A 22,472-nucleotide genomic window follows, 5' to 3' on the forward strand; every position below is an offset into this window, starting at 1 on the left:
TCTCTCTCTCGGCCCAAGAGCTCTACTTCTAATCCCCCTAGAAGCCCTCTCACAGAGCCGTGCTTTGGTTCATGCATAGCTCTTGGCTGGGTTAAAAAGAGAATATAGGCACAAATTTCACACTTTCTTCCATGTCTTTAACAACACAGTGAGAGAAGTACAAACGGATCTACAGGCTGGAAATGTACTTATTGCCTCCTGCGCCGAGGGTCTCGTCTGTAATGGATGCAGAGCGAATAGGCCGTGCAGAATAGAGCAAAATACAACGGTGCCAAAGGTTGATATCAATCTCGTTCGTTTGTATCCCTTGGCAGATGGGAAGTAGCCAGGGCCTAATAATTCATCTCATTTAACGCAACATTGCCTACCTAAATGTAGGCCTATCCGAAAGGTAAACGCCGAACAAGTTTTGAGTCTTTCTGTAGGCCTAAAAACGTCTATGTTAATAATATGTGTGTGTGAGTGCATCGGTGAAATAATACATATCTATTTGTAGTTCCGATCCACACAGTAACTTAAGGTTAATGCCGTACATTCAAGAAAATGCGGCGCACGTCTCGATGCAGCCCACACATATTTCTAAGTGACCAAGTCATGCCGACGTTGAATCCTTAGTTGTTGCATATGAGTAGGCCTATAAACACAATAGTCTATAGCTCACTGCGGCATACCTCAGTTGACCTTCCATTTATTTAGAATAAGGTAGGTCTATATGCGTAAAGGCCTAAATCCGGGCTGAAATCCCACGCTGCATGCTATGTCAACTTCAAGACCTTTCTCATTGTTTTGCTCGAACCTCATTCATATTTGCGATTTGCAGTCAATGACTGAATTGAATTGATTGAATTGCCCAGTTCTTTCATTAGGGTTCAAATTAATCCGTACTGCCGTGTACCTATAGCCCTAGCTAATGCATACACCTGGTAGGGACAACAGGTAGCCTATAAGACACAAAGGTAAATGCAATATTGTTTTCTAGGCCTATAGAAAATATTTAGACCTGATATGGCGTCAGCTTTGCAAGAATGTTACACTCAAGAAATACGTGATAAGAACTGCTTCGTCGGCCGTAAATGTAGGCACCCGTTTCATTTGAACAATTTAAATTAAAATAACCTGATTCAGAAGGTATAAGATTCTCTGTTCGATTCTTGAAATTAGTTAGACATTATTTCGTTGATGGAATACTTCAACGGGAGACACCCAAATATGTTTTCCAATGATGCTCCATTGGCTTCAAACACAATCAGTGAAAGGAATCAATTAATCATATTTTTTTCTCTGCGTTCTATTTTCCAGTATCATTGAATATGATTTAAATACAAATTGCAACGTGTAAAGCAACAGAAATATAGACTTACAATACTTGGAAGTGGCACGAGCTAGAAAGCTGTTTTCTGCCGTGGAATGACAAGGCTACTCTACTGCATTTAATCTGTTTTCTTGTTTACCTTTTAAAAGGTATGCGTTAGAGGAAACGTTTCAGATTCTGCAGGGCCCTAAGGCCTATACGTAAATGGAGGTTCGATTATTCCAGATCGTTTATCAAATATTCTACTGAATTGTGTTGAAAGCAAAAACATATATTTTCGAAATATAAAGACTTACATTATAGAATTAAAACAAGAATACGTTTTACTGGGGACAATTAAACATTTGGAATTATTACAGATAACGGATGATAATGCATCACCTGCAATTAGGGTCTTGAAAAACGGACTTAATCGAATACAAGTAACCATTAATCGGCGACCGTTACCCAATGCGACGTTTTAACCTTGAAACGGAGGAAAATAATGACTTTTACAATTTGGAGAAGTTTGAATATTTAACAATATACAACAAATTCAATAAAATAAATGAAACTTTAATACTATGCGTCTGCATGCATATTTACAATTACATTGTGAAGAAATGCGCAAATCCATCTGTCCAAGGGCATCTGAACACCATAAACCATCAAATTCATGTTTTTTTGTTTGTGCGTCCTTTACACCCGATATTTTTTCTAATAAACTATTAGGCCTATTTGTTACGTAAGTTATTGTTTATTTCGCATTTTACATTTGGTCCAAACATCAAAGATGGTTAAAAAAGAACGCTTTTCTGTATTGTCTTCTATATAGGCTAAGACTATCTAAAACAAAAGATAATTAACACAACGTAATATATTCAAAATATATAATGTTTACGCTTTAAGGCCCGTTCATAGGCCCTCCAAAGAGACCAGTTGCTGGTACACCTCCTCGAGGCAGATCGCGCATCCTGTATCACGTTGCCGTCGAGGGGTTCGTTTGCGTGACGTCACCTGGACACGAGAAAGGTCTCCTGAAGAAAACCCCGCGCGACGCAGAGCAGCTATCAAAGAGCATATTTGGACACAGCATATGCCCGCACTAAAGTGGATCTATCTCGCACCTGCATGGGGACATTTTAACTATATTTCTGTCTTTGCTGGGAACTAACTGGTGAGTGTCCGCGCGTCTAGAGTTATACATGCCTTACTTATTTAACAGAAGGAAGCTCGTCTGTGATCCCAGAGTGGTATAGTATCTAGGCGTGAGAGTGTTTTCTGCACGCCGCAATGCCGTTGATAGAATGTTGTGGACTGGTTAAGAATAGTATTAGGAGATCAAGGGTGTTGAGTATAACCCCCCGAACGACACAGCAATAGTGCAACGTGTTAACACGTCCAGTGTCTACACTCCAGGCTTGATATCAGAGTGCAGGGGAGACGGGGTGCAGACACAGCTGGACCGAATCTACCGTCCGGCTGTTATAATGGCAACACGCAGGCTTTGAGTATTATACATGGGCATGAAGGGCTTGTAACGTGATTGTTCAAGGGAGGGAATATATGACAGCCTTCCTGTTTAAAGTTTAATATCGCAGAATTCGAGTTTAAAGATATAGTTATAGTTTCCTCAAAAAACATCCACTCGTAAACATTGTGCAATTTAACATGTTAATGTGCAATAACTAAGACTAATTAGGATACTATATGCCTCGTAAAATAATTATAAGGTATTGCGTAACACATTTAAAAAGCCCACATGTTAGAGGACACAATCACATGAAGACAATAATAAAAGGCTCTTTATATTGATGTTTTGTATGTTTGCCCTTATGGTGTGAACAGCACTGTCTGAATCTGTACTAATCTCTGACTGACATGGCAGATGAAGCAGATACAAATAACTCTGTGTGTGTGTGTGTGTGTGTGTGTGTGTGTGTGTGTGTGTGTGTGTGTGTGTGTGTGTGTGTGTGTGTGTGTGTGTCTGTCTCGGTGTGAAAAGGGGAACCATGTATTATGTCACGATTTATTATCGACATAAAACGAGCAAAGGGATTCCTGGAGATAAGGGGGGTTATGTGTATACATCACGGTCAAGATAAACTTTTAGGCAACACTAGATAAAGATCTCTTGACTGCTTGGAACGAAAGGCCAACACATTGACTAACATGGGGAAAGAAGGTAGCCAATAAAAGTCTCTATTCTAGTTGGGTAACATTATCATAGCTTAAGCTATATTTGTCAATAAATAAAACAAACTGTATAATGATGTATATAGAAGGATGATGTTTAATGCAAACTGTTTATTTTGCTTTTCAGGCATCTGGAATGGAACTTAATTTGTCGAAGAATGCAATCTCTTGCGGAGATACAGGTATCACTAGCATGCTTTACCGCTCCTTCTTACATCATTTGGTAACACTTTAATTTACAGATGGCGGATTTTATTATGCAGCCAAAGCCTAAATGTATAGCACTTAACTAGTAAATGCTATAATGAATCAAGTCTAGGTGTAACCTACTATGAGCAGATTATACAGCAATCCAACCTCAACAGAAGATAGCATAGGCTGCATGCGTAATTAAGCCTTGGCCAGGTAAAACTAAAAGTTAACCGATAATTTAATTGGAATTTCAAATAGTATATGAGACAAACCAGCAAATAGGACTCGTAAAATCCATTCATTTTCTTGCATCTGAAGTTTTTCCATTTAAAAGGGTTTATAGCCAGATTGCCTGCTTTGCTGTGGGCCTGTAGCTTTTTGCGTACCTCGAAAACCCTTAAATCACGTGATTTTGTTTTCTACAGCGACACGCAGACTAGCTTGCATAAAAGTATCATAGCAAGATCCAGTGGTCACTGTGACAGATTGGATACAATTTGCAAATTAAGATTGGAAATTAAGATTACAAATTGTCTGTTGATGTGTGGTTTGATTATAGATGAAGAATATACATTGGGTTCAATATGATGTGACAATATCTATCCGTTCAAGCAAAGACACTGCATATAATGAAAGCGATCGGACGTTATCTTGAATTTTCTCGCGTTACCTTTCATTTGGTATGGACATACCTGAGGGGTAAAAGTGGAACAATGTTTATTGTCTTTATTGACTTTATAGGTTCATACATCTCTTTAAGTTATTGCTCTGTTTAATGTGTTATTGCAACATTGGCTCAGCAAAGCACAGTTTAAGCCATGCGTAAAATCAGGTAAAATAACTTTTCATAGTTATAGGAGGCAACAATAATAATGTATCTCATTGAAATGAACCAATACATAATAGGCCTATCGTGTCCTATCTATTATTTCGTGCGTGGGACCATGAGGCCAATTTCCAGTGAAACACTCCCTCAAATGTCAGGATGCTTATCGGGACAGGGTCAGGGCCTTGGAAGAAGTATCCACTCAAGATGGGCATGATGGTCACCAAGGCAATAATGACATTAGCGCTATACTCGTCTCCGGTTACGAACCGTGTCCAGTTACATTCAAGGCCCACTTCTTTCTTCCCTTTGAATGTCAGACAGCGTTTAATTTTCCCTGTTTTCGTTGCCCCAACCATGGTTTGTTTAGCTACCAGGAAAAGCGAGGATTAAAAAATACTACTTGAATTCTATTTTTATTTTTTGTTTGGTTTAACGACGGTCGTTGAGTTTATTTTCAGTCCCCCGAGAAAATATTACTGTTTATCTTGCCAATACCCTTTAACCTGTCTCGTTGGATAAAAAAGCTTTTGTAGATTATCCGTCACGCAAGTGGCAAGTGCCTACTCCTTCAGAACCTAAAAATGAACCAATATGCGCGCTCCAACTTTCAATGCCAAAAACGTTGACACAACATTTCTCACTGTTAATGTATTAATGGAGCTTTGATTAGACCTGCATAAGATCAAGATAGTAAGTCCCGGCAGCCGCTTACATATATAGGCCAAAGCTCAGGCAGATGTTATAGGCATCTCTATGGGCACAACACTCATTATCAAATGAGCGTTAAACCAGAAAGGCATCATGGCGCACACTGTGCGCCATTTTTATTGTGCACAAATCCATTGACAAGTGTTAAATCCAGTCCATCTAAATTCCAGTCCATTCAGGAGGTTCTGAACAGAGTTCGTGATTTGAAAACAATTGTATTGGCTGGAATTCAAATGTTAGTATGCACAGAGCATTAAGAGTGCGCCTAATCTTTAGAGTATCGCATGTTCTTCCTAGTGGTGATGAGCTGGGCCACAAGAACGTGGCGTGCAGAACACGCAGTATAGCCTACATTGTACAAAGAGGTTAATGAAAACAATATTAGATGACAAGGCGCAGGCGAGAGAGGTGAACAAATAAATGAAAAAAAAAAAGTGAGTGATTGTTGAGAGGTTGCACAATTGCCTTCTGAAAGATCCTAAAGGGCAGCTTTCCAGTTGGACGGGGTCTCATGTCAATGCTTAGCACTGGCGCCTGTACGGCTTGTAGACGGAGCGTAGCGAACGCCTTACCTGGCCAAAGTCATTACTTAAGCGACCATTTGTATGACGAGAAAATAGTACCGCAGCTGTTCTCGATTAACAAAACAATTATCAAGGTAATCTTCTTCCTTCTTAAAAGTTACATACATATCATGTTCCTGTTCATAGACGTGGGTTTTACGACAACAGCAAATTGCAATTCAGTGTTTTTAATGACAAAAAAATCCTAAAAGAATGCTGTCGAATAGAGTAAATAGTGGCCAATCACTATAGGATACAATGCTGCGATGCCTGCGATCAAACATCCATAGTTTTTCTTGCCTATATAGTGGACGAAAATAACTCGGTGAAGTGATGAGACATTTCTCCCCAGTCATTTGCGACCAGCAGGCGCCGCTCAATTACAGTTATGTCTGAGACAGTCCATAGGGTTCAGAGAGAGATTGCGACAAAACAACAAGCAACTCCATTCGATTGAGATATTTATGTGTTGATGTTAGCGACAGAAACTGTCAATCTAATGCAACATATGAAGACAGTTCCCTTCCATTAAGCCTATAAGCCGTAAGGCCTGTGCTACGACTTGTACATGGAGAGTAAGCGTCATTGTGCATGGTCTGTAGCCTAATGTTTTTATGACAGCATTAGGCCTATATTGTTGTTGTAGACGGGAATGGATTTAATATTTACAGGAAACAATTTTTCATTGTAGAGCTAATTGGTGTCCCTTGAATATTTCCATCTTAAGAAAGATTGTTCAGCAATGCACTGCTTTTGGAGTTTTTTTTTTATATTAACAGATGTAAGTTTGAGTCTCAAAGATATAAGCTGTTTCAGTGTTTTTAAATGTTTGTATCCTGTAGTTAATTGTGTTCTCATGTAGAGATTATTTGGTCTGTAGATAACAGGTATTATTTGACACAACAGGTGGGGTTTGCAACACACACACACACACACACACACACACACACACACACACACACACACACACACACACACACACACCATTTCATTAGTTCTTCTGACATAAGGTCTACCTCAGTGGTTGTATTACGTGATTGTTTATCTGACCGGGTACAAGGCGATCTCATCCAAAACGTCCCCGGACATGAATTGATTTACTATTACTGCACATTTTGCAGCAGTGTGCTTCTTTCATACACATAATCAAGTATAAATTAGGTACTTTCCCCGTATGTTTGGCGTTGGAAATAACAGGGAAGGCCTATGCCTATGGCAAATGTTTATTCAACTCAGTTCATATCCGAGATATACATTGCGTGCGTGTGTATACAAGCGCACCCAGCTGCCGCGCGGCCGCCTGTTCCATTGCCATCGAGCATATTTCAAACATGTCTGAATAAAAAGCCAATTTTCTCCCAAACTTTCCAACGCAACTGCAACGCATAAAGCGCCGTTGCCTCACGCGCTCCCCTGAGATAAATGGTCTGAAAAAAAAGTGCTCTCGCACGCAGTCAGATTGAACACTCTTTGTGGGTGGGACTCCTTCTCAATTCGGGGAGGTTTAACGGAAGAGATGGGTGGGTCCCGTGTCTTGGTTCCAGTGCGAGAGCTTCCATTCGGTCACACTGTCCGTATTCCCACCAGCGGAAACTGAAAGCGGCCAGGCTGCTACGGCCAGGCTGTCACTGTTGCACGGAAAAAAGGCTGTTTTTCCGGAGAACAATTCCGTGGAAATCTTGTTTTGCAATGGCAATTGTTTGGCTACGGATGGATTTCCAAGCATAGGCTTTAGGTGTTGAGGAGAGCTCGGCATATACAGGATTTGAATACAGTTTTTTTTAATAAGGCATCATTCTTTTCAAGGTGGAATGAGTTTGGACAGAATCGCAGAGACCGTGAGACCCCCACAGGCGCGCGACATGGCCTCGACGTTTCATTTGCCGAGAACTTCGAACACCACTCGAGAAACATTAGAGAACTCAAGCAGCGAGTCATCAGATACTGAAATAGCAGGTACATTACCACTATATAATGATGTTTTTAATTATCTCATATTCCTCCCATTGTTAGCGATTAATATCTCTTTAATCACGCCTATCGTCTTAAACCGACACATAGGCCTATTATTCGATAAGAGATATCAGACATTCAACCTGCAATGTAGGCTAATGCAACACAGAAAAACTTCCACTGTAATACGCATGGGCCATATGGTAGAGGGAGAAGTCAACGAGTGGCCTACGGTTTCTAAAACAAAGGCAAAAGTTTGTTAAAAGGTCTTGCAATGTTGGGCCAATTATAAATCAACTGTAGCCTATTTGACCACATGCAAGTTAATGAAAATTATGCCGCATTTTATTATTACTTTGATAATGGGTTATTAGGCGAGGTATATAGCCTGCACCTATTATTGAAAGGTATAAATGATGTCTTGCATTACCTTTTATGTCAATAATTCCAAGCAGAACGAGAATTGCGTTTCAATCGGTGCCAAATCTTCAAAGAGGTTATAACATTAAATTATTTATTTTAGAAAAGCAAAGTATGTTGACCTGATGAAATTACAAACACGCAACAACGCAAACAAGTCATGTCAACACAACGTAATGACTTGAGGAAGAAATGCAATGCAGTCTTACATGGTTTAACACATATATTGATCAAAAGTGTTTGATGTGGCAATGTGTGCTGTGGAAGAAGACTGGTCGATTTGTATTATTCCACTTATTCTCTGGTTTCAGGCCTAACGCATAGCAGATACACTAGCCCTGCAAACCACGTACGGAGAATTAGGTCTGTCAATAGATTGAGAAGTAATAATGGTGATCTTTAAATGACATTTTCTATGAAGAGTGACCTTCCACATGTAGACTATGTGGCTATTTTGATACTATGAAATAAAGGCTATCTTGGAAAGACACGAATACAAGATAATGGGGAAGAGATAAAACTGGACAAACTATGTGCCAAAAGGGAACTGTGTTGATCTATCGGCCACTAAATAGCTGTATAGATGTCTAATGGCAGATCTAAAAGAATCAATATTGAACCCGGAGCTAAGCTGTTAATGTTTGACCAAGAGAACGCGATACTCATTGCGGTCTTTACTTTATAATGTAATTTATTATAACTTCATGGCTTGTAGACACTTGAAATAATCTTAAAATACATACTGCACGGTAGGCTTATAAGCTAGATTTTCTTTCCTATACCGAGGTCAACAGAGATTGTGCATTGCTTGTATTGAGTTGGACTGTAGATGTAGGCCAAAGCAGGGGGAGGGGGCACAGCTCCTTAGTTGTTAAAATCAAAGTACCCAGCAAGGCTCTGTAAAGTAAACTGCATGTATTTACCTTTCTGTCTGTCTTTCACAGAAAAGGAGAGGAGCGTTGAACACAGAAGTGATGACGGAAACGCGGAAGACCCCAAGAAAAAGAAAACGCGGCGACAGAGAACTCATTTCACGAGCCAGCAGCTGCAAGAGCTCGAGGCCACCTTTCAGCGGAACCGGTACCCGGACATGAGCACCAGAGAGGAGATAGCCGTGTGGACCAACCTCACTGAGGCCAGAGTCAGGGTAAGGGCCGCGACACGCTTTTTGAGCCGTGCGTAAACGTCTACAATACAAAAACAATACGAATATGAATGAGCATAATTCTTCAGCAAACACTTCCGTTGAAACCTGTTTGGGTTTATTGCTTGACTTCATGCCTACACTCGAACATCATTTAGATGACTCCATCGCGATAATTACCAGTGATTACGAACATTATAAGGTAAAACTGACACTCTAATTTCCCTCCCCAAGCATTTCAGTTACTCAGCTAATCCCCACACTAAAGTTGACAACTCAGGCGAACTGGCTCTTTCTCCTTTGACATTTCCGATAACATCGCTGTCAGAATGACGTATGAACACAACTGAATCCACGTGTGATTACTTTGCGTGCTATTTATAAAATTATGCAAATTATAGAATATTTCTTTCGGTGACACAGTGTTATGAGTCACTAAGTAATTACTCTTTAATGTACAGTCAATAACAACTCCTCAAAATATTAATATTCTAAACATATGTTTACAATTGGCTGCTGCGTAACAAGTGGTCATCATTGATCATCTCTCGTTGTGATAATACGTGTTAAACCAAATATTGAACAAGAATAATTACAGAGTATAGAAACACAGTATATATAACATAGAAACCGGGTAAACAAAATAAGCGTGAGTTTTGTTCGCCCTAATCTCGTCAACATAACCCTAAACCTATTCAAAGGCCTAGGCCTATACTACTATACTTTTATACTAGGTCGTAGGTAGCGTAGCCTATAGTCCATGTTTTTCTTCAATTGCAAACGGACTCAATCACCGTGTGTCTATCCATCAATACAATATCAATCAATATAAACGCTTATTATAACAGACCATGATAGCTTTCCCTTTAATCACACTAAGTCGGACTCATGAGATTCTGGGTTACGACGTTACTTTGCTTTTGCTTATTAGCATGTAAACCTAATTACTTTAATATGCTTTAATGTTGTAAAAAAATAAAAAATAAAAATAAGGCTATATACGGCTATATTTTAGGTTTGCCTGCCTATAGCCTATGGCTTAAATAATTCAATCCTGGTTTCAAATACAGTTCAAACAACTATGCTCTGCTCTCCAACACTGAAGCAGGTAGCAACAAGTCGATGTTAACTTATTAAAATCAGGGCTATATGTTACATGCGCCTTTCGTTTTTTTAAGATACAATTATGGATGTTTTCCCATTAATAGCCTATTCATCATTTAGAAAAAATATATCTTTAATATGTAGAAAAGCATAACATTGATATTAATGGCCTATTCCATTGAATCACAGTCAAACCATACCGTATTGATAGCTCAACAGAAACGTTTTTTGGGGCAAATTCTGCACTGTTGCAAGTGCCCGTCCAAACATTGCTTCAAAGATGATTGATAATTCGATCACTTTTGTTCAGATAGTATAATTCGTTGGACATGGCATGTCAAAGTATTAGGCTTAGGCTTACATATTTTCTGGAGATATACTGAAGCTAAAACACAATGATGACGGTGCTTTTTTAAATCTCACTCTTAAGCTTTTGGTGTCAAATCTTTCATGTCTTTGTGGACAATTTATCAATACAACTATACCCCGGAAGACTATAAATAGCGTTAGGGTTAGGGTTAGGGTTAGGATGATATAATAGGCACCTACTTGTAAATTGTTTCTATAATAAAGTAAAAACGAATTGTTTCCATTACGCAAACTCCAGAAGACCGTCAGTTTTGTAAAATTGTACTCAATAATAACTGTGCATAGGTTTCCACCTTCTTTATATTGTGCACTGTATTTTGGGCACTTGTGTGACTAAAAATAATAATCAAAGCATAATGGTATGAATAATAATAATAATAATAATAATAATAATAATAATAATTTACTTTAACTTTTTTCTTTCATCTTTAGGTGTGGTTCAAAAATCGCAGGGCAAAATGGAGGAAGCGTGAGCGCAACCAGCAAATGGACTTGTGCAAGAACAGCTACCTGCCCCAGTTCAGCGGCCTCATGCAGCCCTACGACGACATGTACCCCGCTTACACATACAACAACTGGACGAACAAAGGACTGGCCCCGGCCCCCTTATCCACCAAGAACTTCACCTTCTTCAACTCCATGAGCCCCCTCACTTCCCAGAACATGTTCTCCGCTCCTAACTCAATCTCCTCCATGAATATGGCTTCCAGCATGGGCCACTCGTCCGTATCGGGGATGCAGGCTGCGGGCCTGAACAACATCAGCAACCTTAACGGTATCGGCACCTCTACAATCAACTCTGCCATGTCCTCGTCCGCCTGTCCGTACGGGCCTCCCGGTTCTCCTTACAGTGTATACAGAGACACATGTAACTCTAGCCTGGCGACCCTGAGACTGAAATCGAAGCAGCACCCAACCTTTGGATACAGCGGGTTACAAAGTCCCGGCTCTAGTCTTAACGCTTGTCAATACAACAGTTGACGCATCAGCCGTGATGAGAAAAAATAATTTGCGGACAAATTACCTGCGGAAGGGGCAAAAGACAACTAAACTGGATTAGTTGCAATCATTTATTTTTCAAATGGATTATGCGGGTTGTATGTGTTTACCAATGAACTTGCACAGCAATTTAAATATCCATGTTTTTGGATTTAAAGTGATGAAGACGTGTTACATTGCAACGTTGTACATAATAACGTAAGACAGACAAAGGAACTCTTGTGTATTTTTCGCTTGCTTGCTTTGAGGACTCAACCCTATTTGAACGTGGCTTGTAGGCCTATGTCTACTCTTGGATTAGGAACACAAAAAAAAGAAACAAATATGCCTATGTATCCGGACCCGGTAGAAGAAGAATTCTATTGTACATAGCTTAGACTTTTATATTGCTAATCTAATGTGTGCTTTTACCGTCTATGCAGGGGTGCCACGGGCCCATTTTAGGCATTGTGTCCTGTTTAGCGTGACTTTGCTTTTACATGCTTTGTCTGGAGTACTTTCGTTTTATTTGTTAATTTGTTGCTTAAATAGAAATCCCGCATGCTTAACTTGAGTGCAACGTGTTTTGTACAAGTTGGTGATAATGTAAGGTTTTTGCAGAACTAAGTAAGTAAAAACTAAGTCCATTGTAATGTATACAAAAAGGTGATTAAAGGTATCTTCATGTGTTTATGGTAATATGTTTGAATAAACTACAGCAGATAGGCTAGATGTTTATTTCAGGTATTTATTCAATGGGGGGGGGGTGTCTAGTGAATTAAAACAACCCAAAACAAATATACTCCAACCTTTTATCATAGTCGAACGTAATGTAAAGTAGGCCTGTAGGTCTAAAGCTAACAAATAATTATTTCAGAGACGACAACTCAATCAGTGATGACCATGAAATGCCATCCGGGCATTCCAGCGCTCTGTGCTATTCGTTCTAGCTGGACGTTTCACATCGTGACGCAGCGGGTTCTGTTGACAACACCGTCAGTGTGGGTTAATGTGGGCTGAACCGCAGAGGAGAAGCAGGCTACTGCAAGGGAATTTAGTGCAGCAATCATACTTGCCATGATGAAAAGCTAAGAGCTGGCTAGCGAGGAGCGACTTGGCACTGCCGCTCTCTCTGTAGCTCATTTATTTTTTAATGTGGGTCTATTCCTTTTTTTAGTGTTTCTTTAAACTGTCGACATAATAATAATAATAAGAATAATACTGCAGCAGGCATACACATACAAGTACTGCAGGCCTGTTGGTAAAATAGATCCATTCTCAGAATAACATTGGGTCTCGTCCCAGGACGTCAAAAGTATCCAGAATAAATTATTATTTATATGGTCAAATAGATAGCGGACGTTATATCTTAATGGACTAAAAGCGAAGTTTCAGAGACGTGTGTGAGGACAATGAGGGGGAAAATCAATACGATATCTCGTGGTCGACACCTTCAGTTCTGTCCCTATCTATATTACTGACCATTAGGCTGATATTCACGCCAAGCTAACAGTATCGACAACGTTTATATACTTTGAATTACATAGAACTGATAGTATGCCAAGCTTCATTAATTATTATTATTATTAACTATTATTGTTGTTGTTGTTGTTGTTAATATTATGATTATAATTATTACTGGTATTATTACTATAATTATCATTATTATTACCACATTAATCCTAACTTGAGAATGGCGCACACAACTCGGTTTGTTTGTGAACGGTTTGTTTGTGCATTGATTTCAGGAGGACACGTTTGCGCAAAATGTAGTGATCGGTCCAATCTATGTTTGAGATGATAATAAAACGAAATCAATGCTTTATATTGACTCATAACAAAAACAAAGCTTCATTGTCATAAATGCAATCATATACTTTCCAATTATATCCCTTTCAATTCTCTTTCATTGAATCAGTTGAAGGGCAGTCCAGGCAATCTAGACTAGAGGGTAAAGTTCAAGATGTCACTTTATGACATGTAAATATTTGAACTGGTAGACCTGTGCACACAGGAAAGTCATTGCTTGTGGGTCTACCACTTCTGAGTAGCTATCCTGCAATAATAGAACATGATCCTGCAAAGACAAAATAACCAGAATCATCTGATCAAACAGGATTACCCCTTCTGAGAAGAAAATAATATGTCCCATGAACCCAATTTATGGAAACCCCCATGTTAAGGGATATGACCCATCGCTATCAATAACAGGGGTGTGTTGTGTCTGTCTGTTTGTCTTTCTGCCAGCAGAGGGTAGGATTGTGCATCTGGGCCCAGTATTTCAAAACTGTTAATCTGGATCAGAATGATGTGGATATTTTTTTTCTTCTATCCAGGATCAGATCTATCTGGCTGATTTTGAGTAGTACAGGGGGAAATCAGCCAGCTCGATCTGATCCTGGGTAGCAAAAACTAATCTGGATCATTCTGATCAAGATTCAACGTTTTGAAATACTGGGCCATCTGTACCAGCTAATGTGGTAGCCTGAGATTTAAGAGAGCAGGAGGTTCACACCAGAGTCACTCAGGCTTTAGGTCTGAGGGGGCTACAGGTATACGGGCCATGGACACTGGACACTGGACACTCCTGATCATGGTCTGGACTGGTATATTTAAATGCTAAGTGGGACCCTTGGGAGGAACCAACACAGACGTCACCCCATTGAAGTTGAGTTTGAAACGGTTACAGTATGGGTTACGGTTAGGGTTAGGGTTAGGTTTAAGGTTAGAGTTAAGGGTTAGGATTAGGGTTAAGGTTTGGGTTAGGGTTATGGTTAAAGTTAAGGTAAGGGTTGAGGGTAGGGTCATCCCAGGGATCCCACCTAGCATCTCTCAACTTGTATAGGGGTGTGTGCAGGGAACCCAGGCAGTCCAGGCCACACTCAGCAGAGCACAACATTGTGGAACCTTCAGATCTAGAAATACATCACGTAAAACACGCTACGCCTCTCTGACATGTAGGGTGGGTGAATCATGCCCGGCTCTATCGATTCTACCATTCTATCTCTATATGCACCACTGGATGCCTATCTATTCATGACATCGCTATCTGCACCTTTCGCTAGGCTACGTCGCCATAGCGCCCTGTGGGGCATGACTCTGGCGGGGCAGCCGGCAGTATCTGATGGCACGGGCGGTCAGACGAGGAGGAGGATCAGCTGACTCTACTCTACAAGCAAGGCTCAGTTTCTCACTCGCCACCACTGCTGAGGAGCTGTTCCACTACATGTAGCTACATCTTAACTGTCCCTCCTAAAGACCTCTTCATCCCTACTACTAACCCTAACCCTAACCCTGTACAAGTTTCTCTCCTGTAAATAAATATTTAAAAAAAAATGTAATAATAAGTAATTATTCCTTCTTCTAGCATTGTGACTGCCAATAGCCCCTGGTCCTACCATAGATTACTTTTTCTTATGATGACTGATGGATAGATGATTCACTTACTTAGACACATGTATTTGTTGTGAGTCGCTTTGGATAAAGGCGTCTGCTAAATGCCATGAATGTAATGTAAATGTAAAAGCTCTGCCATCAGTTTAACTACATTTCGCAATAGCTTGGTGGTAGTTCAACAAATTCAAATCTTAGTCGTGTTTCTTAGCGGTGTAGTTAAGGTCCTGTCACAACTCACTACATTTAAAAAAATAAAATAAAATAACAACAATAACAAAAGACATAGGAATCTAACTATTATTCCAGCCCTTGAACTTCCACTGTCCCCACTCATTTCCTCCCTCCCTGCTTACAGTCTCCCCACTTTGCTCCACCTCACCTGTTTATTTCTCTCTTAAGAGCATTTCAGTTGTGCACCTTTTGTCCTACAGACAGGTCATCTGTCAATAACTGACTGGCGTGTGATGGACAAAGTAGTTTTGATGTAGTGAACTTCATACCATTTCAAAGCAGCTTAGGTTTGACCAACTATCTTCCTCTTAAGGGCAGCTCCAACCGCTTCCATTGTAAATTGGTAGCTTAGTAAAATATATTTTCAGAGTAGCTTCCCAAACAACACAGAGAGACATGTGACAGTGTTATAAATATGCCATAAATGTGCATATTCTGTATATAATAATAGTGCTATAGTTCCTCTCTGCAGGTTCAGGATGCCTGCCTGGCGCTCTGCTCCCTGAGCTTCATGTTCCTCTCCCTCTGTGCTTTCTGCTCCTCCTCCAGCAGGTCCTCCTCCAGCAGCTCACTCAGCACTAACATGGCCTCAGAATACAGCTGCTGCAGCCTGCAAGAGGATACATATCAGGGGAGGCTGGTGGAGGTAGAAATCGGAGGATGGGCTCATTGTAATGCATGCATCAAACACCAGCCTCCACTGAGATATATACAGTATACCATATATATATATATATATATATATATATATATATATATATATATACACATACATACATACACACACACACACACGCTCTTATTTGATCTTTTCCTAACAACAATAATGTCCTGTAATTGGAAATCACCATGGAGACTAACATCGGTGCAAAATATAAATGTTTTCTCTGTGAATGAGATATTATCCTTTTACTCTAGTCAATGCACAAGCCGCCATAATCATGTCCAGGAAGTGCCTCTGCACACTTTGTGTTGTGTCAGAAAGACAACATTTCATCGCCATTTAGATGCAGACTTCCGGGGATATAGTTTAAAGATTTGAAACTGAAACAAATCTACAACAAAGCAACAGAGATCAGTTCAAAGTTCTGTTTTGGTAGTAAAAACTCAACGGGGCCGGACGGCAATGGTGAATATTGTACAGTAAACGCACATGTCGTAACAAGCCCGGCTACACCAACAAAATTACTATAATGATAGACGCCCTGAGAAAATGATGTAATTACCCCAAATGCCATCTCTGCATCAACATAATTGTGACAAAGCCGACACATGACAGTCATTTGAGGATTAACCTCGTAAATCTATGTTGTTAGGTTGTGGCCAAGAGTACGGGAGTTGAATTATGCGAACATTTACAAATCATTGATGTATCCATTTCTTAACCACATTCTGGAAAAACTGCTTGGAAACTACTCTGTTCAATCCACTGCAACAACTGAGAGGGAAAAAAACATAATTCATCCTGAGGTGCAAGAATACATTTTCAGATCCACGAAATGAAACAAAAACACAGCCTAACCTACAGAGTATTAATTAAAAAAACATTGTATATTAAGGGTATTGTTTGACACCCCGTTACCCGTTTTACTTAAATGCGGCTTCTTCATTGTCAGGGTGTGAATACAGCTAGTGGTATCAACACTCAACCTACAGTTCCAATGCGTCCATCATAAAACTCTGTCATAACCTATGAACTATCAATTAAATTCAACATGAAGCCAAGGCAGCTCCTCTCTCTCGACCCTGTAGACTGGGACGATGTTAATCATCCCTGTTTACTGTCTGTTAGCCCTCACAGACAATGATTAACCCTTTAGATGGCCGAGAGAGCGTGCGCGCGCGTGTGTGTGTGTGTGTGTGTGTGTGTGTGTGTGTGTGTGTGTGTGTGTGTGTCTGAGCGTGCGTCTGTGTGACCTAGAGATAACTCTGGACTGGGAGGAGGGGTGCTAGCCTTATAAGTGACCCTTGTTATGCTCTCTTGTGAACAACTGTGAGTGAACCTATACAATGGGTCACTTCTGAGTCAGGGGAGGCAGCCTACTTGTTGACAGTGTTGTCCTGGTGGTCCAGGCTGGTCAGGTAGATGTCTATGAAGGACATGCTGGTACACAGGTCCTCCATCACCATGTAGTCAGTGTGTCGGAGGGACTTCTTGAACTGCTCCACCAGCTTGGTGAAGTTACAGTCGTTGCCTGTCTGTAAGGTAGCAGAGACATAGGAGGGAGTGGTGGTCATGTTGGCCTGTTGTTGTTGTTGCTGTTGTTGTTGTTTGTTTGTTTGTTTCCCACCACAACCCTCCTCCCCTAATTGGAGGACATGAAAAGAAAATAACAATTCTACTTACACATATACACTTATATACACATATAGACTATTATTATTTGTATTATTTGTATTATTTGTATGCTGCATTGTCAAGGAACCGAGCCCAAGAATTTTACTTCCTGCACTCATGTATGAGACGTAACAAATAAACTTGAAACTTGAAACTAGACACATAATTTCCCATCACTGCCTGTATTGGATTTATAAGTGAATCGGTTAATCAATTGTTTATTCCAATTTTAATTCCAACCCTCATGTTGGTCTGTTTATCAAGATGGCTGGTCGACATGCTTCAGAGGAGAGCACGATGGGAAAACTTTATTCACAGACTTCAGGAAATGCACACAGTGAAGAAGATGGTGGCTGTAGTGATCCGGAACATTTGTAAACAAAAGTAATTATAAAAACATTGGAATTTCATTGCAAACATAAAATGTTTGTTGGTCATTGTTTGCACAAGTGTGCAAGCTCCCTAACCATTGCCCTAAGTCAAACTCTAACCCCAGCCCCAGCCCTAACCCTAACCCTAACCCCAGCCCTGAGTCTTAACTCTAACCCCAGGCCCTAACCCCAGCCCTGAGTCTTAACTCTAACCCCCAGCCCAAGCCCAGCCCTGGCTCTAACCTGGCTCTGGATGAGTTGTCTGATCTCTTTCTTCTGTCTCAGGATGATGGTTTGTTTCTTCTGGGTCAGAGACGCCTCACGCTCCGTCTGCACCTCGGTCTCAAACCGCATCGTTGCATGCTGGGAAAGTGGCATCAAACAGGGTTCCATTTTGTTACCGGTTTTTTTGGTGTTTGTTTTCGCACAGCTAGAAACACACAGCATGTGACAATGAAATGATCGAGGGACATGAATACATTTTTACATACATACAGAAAAATGATGAACAGGAAAAAAATAGACAGAAAAAAAGATACATTTCTATACATTTGTGAAAACTATTTAGAATTAGGGATACAAAGAATATAATATGAACGGAACCAGGGAATTTGGGATTATGCAAAACGCAGGTATACGAGATAGAAGTGGAAAATCACTGACATACAAACTTAAATTCCCGATTGTAATTCCACATTTTAATTCCGTTTTATTTTTTTAAGTGTTAGATTTGTTTTTCCTTATTATATATATATATATATATATATATATATATATATATATATAGTGCCTTCAGAAAGTATTCAGACCACTTTTTCCACATTTTGTTGTGTTATAGACTCAATTTAAAATGGATTAAATTAAAAGAATTTGCCATCAATCCACACACAATAACCCAGAATGACAAAGTGAAAACATGTTTTTAGAAATTTCGTAAATGTATTCAGACCCTTTGCTTTGACACTCCTAAAATGAGCCCACACAACAAAATGTGGAAAAAGTGAAGGGGTCTGAATACTTTCCGAAGGCACTGTGTGTGTATATATATATATATATATATATATATATATATATATATATATATACACACACATATAGTTTATTTATTTTTATTCTATATTTTTTGCTCCCCAAACAAGTTGTTAGCTGTCCTCTGTGCTCTGTGCTCCGGGCTTAGGGAGTGGAGTTGTCTGCTGTCCTCTGTCCTCTGGTTCTTAGGGAGTGGAGGCTAAGCTCCAAATTTACTTTCTATGACCTTGTTATCTTTATTCACCCAGATCAGATTACTGCCATGCATCTCCCTCATGCCACATGGCTGAGTAGGGAAACAACACTTCACACACTAGCAGGGAAATATGTTACACTATCACGGTATCATGGTAGCTAGAGGAAACCCAGAGTGTGGTGTGTCCTCCCTCCCCTCCCTCCCCTCCCTCCCCCCCTTCCACTCCCATCACTTTAGTCCCCCAACCGGGCCTCAGAGCACCACTGGACATTTATGTTTGAGAGAATTATTATTTTTCCATCTCAAGGTATAAAAGAAGGTGGACAATGTTACCCCCCTCTCTTCTCTCTTCCCCCACACTCTCTCTTTCCATCTGAGTGTGTGTGTGTGTGTGTGTGTGTGTGTGCGTGTGCGTGTAGCAGTGATACTACGTGAAGCTGAGGTTCTCAGGAGTGTATTAACGAAAGGGCCGGTCCGCCCGTCCATCCACCCGCACGCCCCCCTCCCTCCCTCCCTCCCTCCCTCTTCTTTGCATCAGCTGTGCACAATTATCTGAAGTGCCACATCTGGGCTGGGCTGAGTGCCGGTGTCTGGCCATCGTGTTGGACAAACCCCCACACAGAGACAGCAGAAACAGCAGAAACAGCAGAAACAGCAGATCAGGCTTGAGCCGGGGGAGAGATCGAGGAGGGGGGCACAAGGGGTTAAACCCGGGGCTTTCAATCGAACACAAGCTTAAGCAGGTTTGAGATCTAGTTTTGCGGTCAATTCAGTTCCACTTCAGTCAATTCAGGGCTGAAATTCAACTCACGACTTGTTGAGCCCTACATTCTGCAGAAACATAACGGGCGATTTTCAGTTCATGAACTGAACCTGAAACTGAACTGAACTGACCCCAACAACAAGCCAACCCTTTATGACAGCGGTCCTGGTAATGGACCTGGCACCTACCTGGATCTCCATGATGACCACGCCAATGAACATGTTGAAGAAGATGAAGTAGCCGATGAGGATGAAGACGATGGTGAAGATGCGGCTGTAGCCCATCCCCAGGTCGTCCAGGTTCTGCTGCAGGTCCGTCCAACCGTCCACCTGAGGGCAGAGGAGCGAGACGGGGGGATGACTTTTTTATTCTCCCTGTAATGTGTATTGTACTGCATTTGTGTTAAACGTGCTTGTGTTAAACGTGCTTGACAAATAGTCTGATTGACTGATTAACAACAACGATGCTGATGCTGAGATTCTGTGATAACACAACTGCCATAGGCCATACTGAGGGGTCTTCGTATGCCTTGTATGATAATCATGTAAAATCATTTTTCCTTGAGAATATATTGTATCAATCAATCACATTTTATTTATGTAGCACAATTCGTTCATAAATGCAACGCGTTTTCTGTTTTCGGTAAATTACTTGAGTGAAATGACTAGTGTGGAGGGTTGGTAGAGCACGGCGCTAACAACGCTTAGGTTGTGGGTTTGATTCCCGCTGGGACCGTGTATACTGAAATGTGTGCACTCACTGCAATGTAAGTCGCTTTGGATAAAAGCGTCAGCTAAATGGCGTATATATAAAATGTGGTTATGACACAGTGAGGACTTGCCATGGAGGCTTAACATGTAGCAGTGGAAAAGTACTCCGGTTCTCACCGTCACTAAACTGAAGAGAGTGAAGAGAGCACTGCCCAGGTCTCCCCAGTTCTCGGGGTCTCCGGTGTTGGGGTCTCCGAAGTAGTAGTAGCCAATAATGGCGAATATGAACATGAGCAGAAACATAAGGCCAAGGACGTAGATCACGCTCTTTATCGTCTTGAATAGAGCCAGTATCAAGGCCTGTCAATCAAAAACCATAAATGAACAAGTCCTGACCTAATCACAGAAATAATAGCCTAAATGCGTAATAATGACTCAATGACTTAATTCTGTACAGTTACCGAGTGCTCATATCTTGGCCCAAACATGCCTATCCTACCTGTAGGCCCCGGATAAAGGAGACGGTTTTCAGGACGCGCAGCGAGCGACATGCGCGGATGATGCCTATGGATCCGAGTGCGCTGGACTGACCCGAGTCCGCAAACATCGGGATGAAGGACACGACCAAAATGGCAGCATCGAAAACGTTGTAACCGTTCTTCCAGTAAAGCAACGGCTCCACGTACACCTTCATAACGAACTCCATAGTGTAAATGGCCATGAACAATTCGTCTGCAATCTGTTGAGAGAGAGTTCGCAAATTTGAATGGTCTACAATACCACCTGCTGTATGACCTTGTCACTGATGTAGTTTACATGTAGCCTATACACTTTTTCCATTAGCATCATGAAATGATTCTACCCACCTCAAAGAAGGCGAAAAATTTATATTTGAGGTCGTAGTCTGTCTCCAAAGCCATGAGCAGAGCGTTGAGGATAATGGTGACCATAATCATGCCATCGAACAGCGATTTCTGAGTAATACTGGCAATGTAAGTGTAGAACTCGATATCCTTCCTCCTGAACAAACAAAAAGAATTTACCAAAATATTCTACATTTTACTAAATTAATCAGAAGGCCAGAGAGGTCTGCCGCACGTAGGCCTAACCTTGAAACAGTAGGCCTAGGCTAATAATAAGGCTATAATGTTTTATAAAACTATAATGAAAAATGTATTATGAAAAAAATCGCTTATCACATGAATATATTTGTGATGTGATTTTTGCAGTGATAGATCACAGGTGTCATTTATTCCATTGATTGCATCTTGCCTACACACCTCAGCCACTTTTTGTGTGTGTGTGTGTGTGTGTGTGTGAGAGAGAGGGACAGAGTGTGTGTGTGTGTGTGGGAGAGAGAGATATGTGACATTAATATTTACAACATTCAAACTGAACAGCGAAATGATTGTTTACACTTTCGAACCCGGCGTTGATCCTCTCCCGATGGCGTCCCAGTCAGAAAATCGCCGGAGCGCTATCTGACTAGCTCCCTGTTGAATGATAAATCTAATGTATCCGCTTCCACTCTCTTTGGCCTCTGGATTTTGCTCCATCTTAAGTGCCAAACTTCATGAGGTAAAAGCATGTACTCCCGTCTAAATCCCTGGTAGATGGCGTCAAATAAGTAGCACTCAGACGCACCAATGGCATCACAAAGAAATGGAATCCGATCGCATTCTTTTATTCAC

General features: G+C 40.8%; 2 protein-coding genes across 3 annotated transcripts; one reads left to right on the forward strand and one right to left on the reverse strand.

The window, feature by feature from the left end:
- The first annotated feature begins 2,344 nt into the window (after positions 1-2,344).
- On the forward strand, positions 2,345-12,485 carry pitx1 (paired-like homeodomain 1). Of its 2 annotated transcripts, XM_083664813.1 has the most exons (5): positions 2,345-2,468; positions 3,615-3,669; positions 7,586-7,735; positions 9,097-9,299; positions 11,202-12,485. In XM_083664813.1, exons 2-5 carry the CDS (start codon positions 3,624-3,626, stop codon positions 11,748-11,750), a joined length of 948 nt encoding a protein of 315 aa, XP_083520939.1. In that variant the 5' UTR covers positions 2,345-2,468; positions 3,615-3,623; the 3' UTR covers positions 11,751-12,485. The 2 variants fall into 2 exon arrangements, with proteins under 2 accessions (XP_083520939.1, XP_083520940.1); XM_083664814.1 differs by lacking the exon at positions 7,586-7,735.
- Positions 12,486-15,848: 3,363 nt separating this feature from the next.
- LOC310801341 (cation channel sperm-associated protein 3-like) lies at positions 15,849-22,337 on the reverse strand (the record flags this gene model as incomplete). Its single annotated transcript, XM_083665335.1, has 8 exons — positions 15,849-15,984; positions 17,419-17,573; positions 18,327-18,446; positions 20,260-20,400; positions 20,959-21,141; positions 21,281-21,520; positions 21,648-21,801; positions 22,198-22,337. The coding sequence occupies 8 exons, from the start codon at positions 22,335-22,337 to the stop codon at positions 15,849-15,851; spliced, it is 1,269 nt and encodes a 422-aa protein (XP_083521461.1).
- Between the last annotated feature and the right edge of the window lie 135 nt (positions 22,338-22,472).

Source organism: Argentina silus (assembly GCF_951799395.1).
Source record: "Argentina silus genome assembly, chromosome: 2".
NCBI classification, from domain to species: domain Eukaryota; kingdom Metazoa; phylum Chordata; class Actinopteri; order Argentiniformes; family Argentinidae; genus Argentina; species Argentina silus.

Coding starts and splice junctions, on each gene's coding strand:
- pitx1 (XM_083664813.1), top strand. CDS start 3,624: ATGGAACTTAATTTGTCGAAGAATGCAATCTCTTGCGGAGATACAG. Junction 3,670..7,585: donor AATCTCTTGCGGAGATACAG/GTATCACTAGCA, acceptor ATTCTTTTCAAG/GTGGAATGAGTTTGGACAGA. Junction 9,300..11,201: donor TCACTGAGGCCAGAGTCAGG/GTAAGGGCCGCG, acceptor TTTCATCTTTAG/GTGTGGTTCAAAAATCGCAG.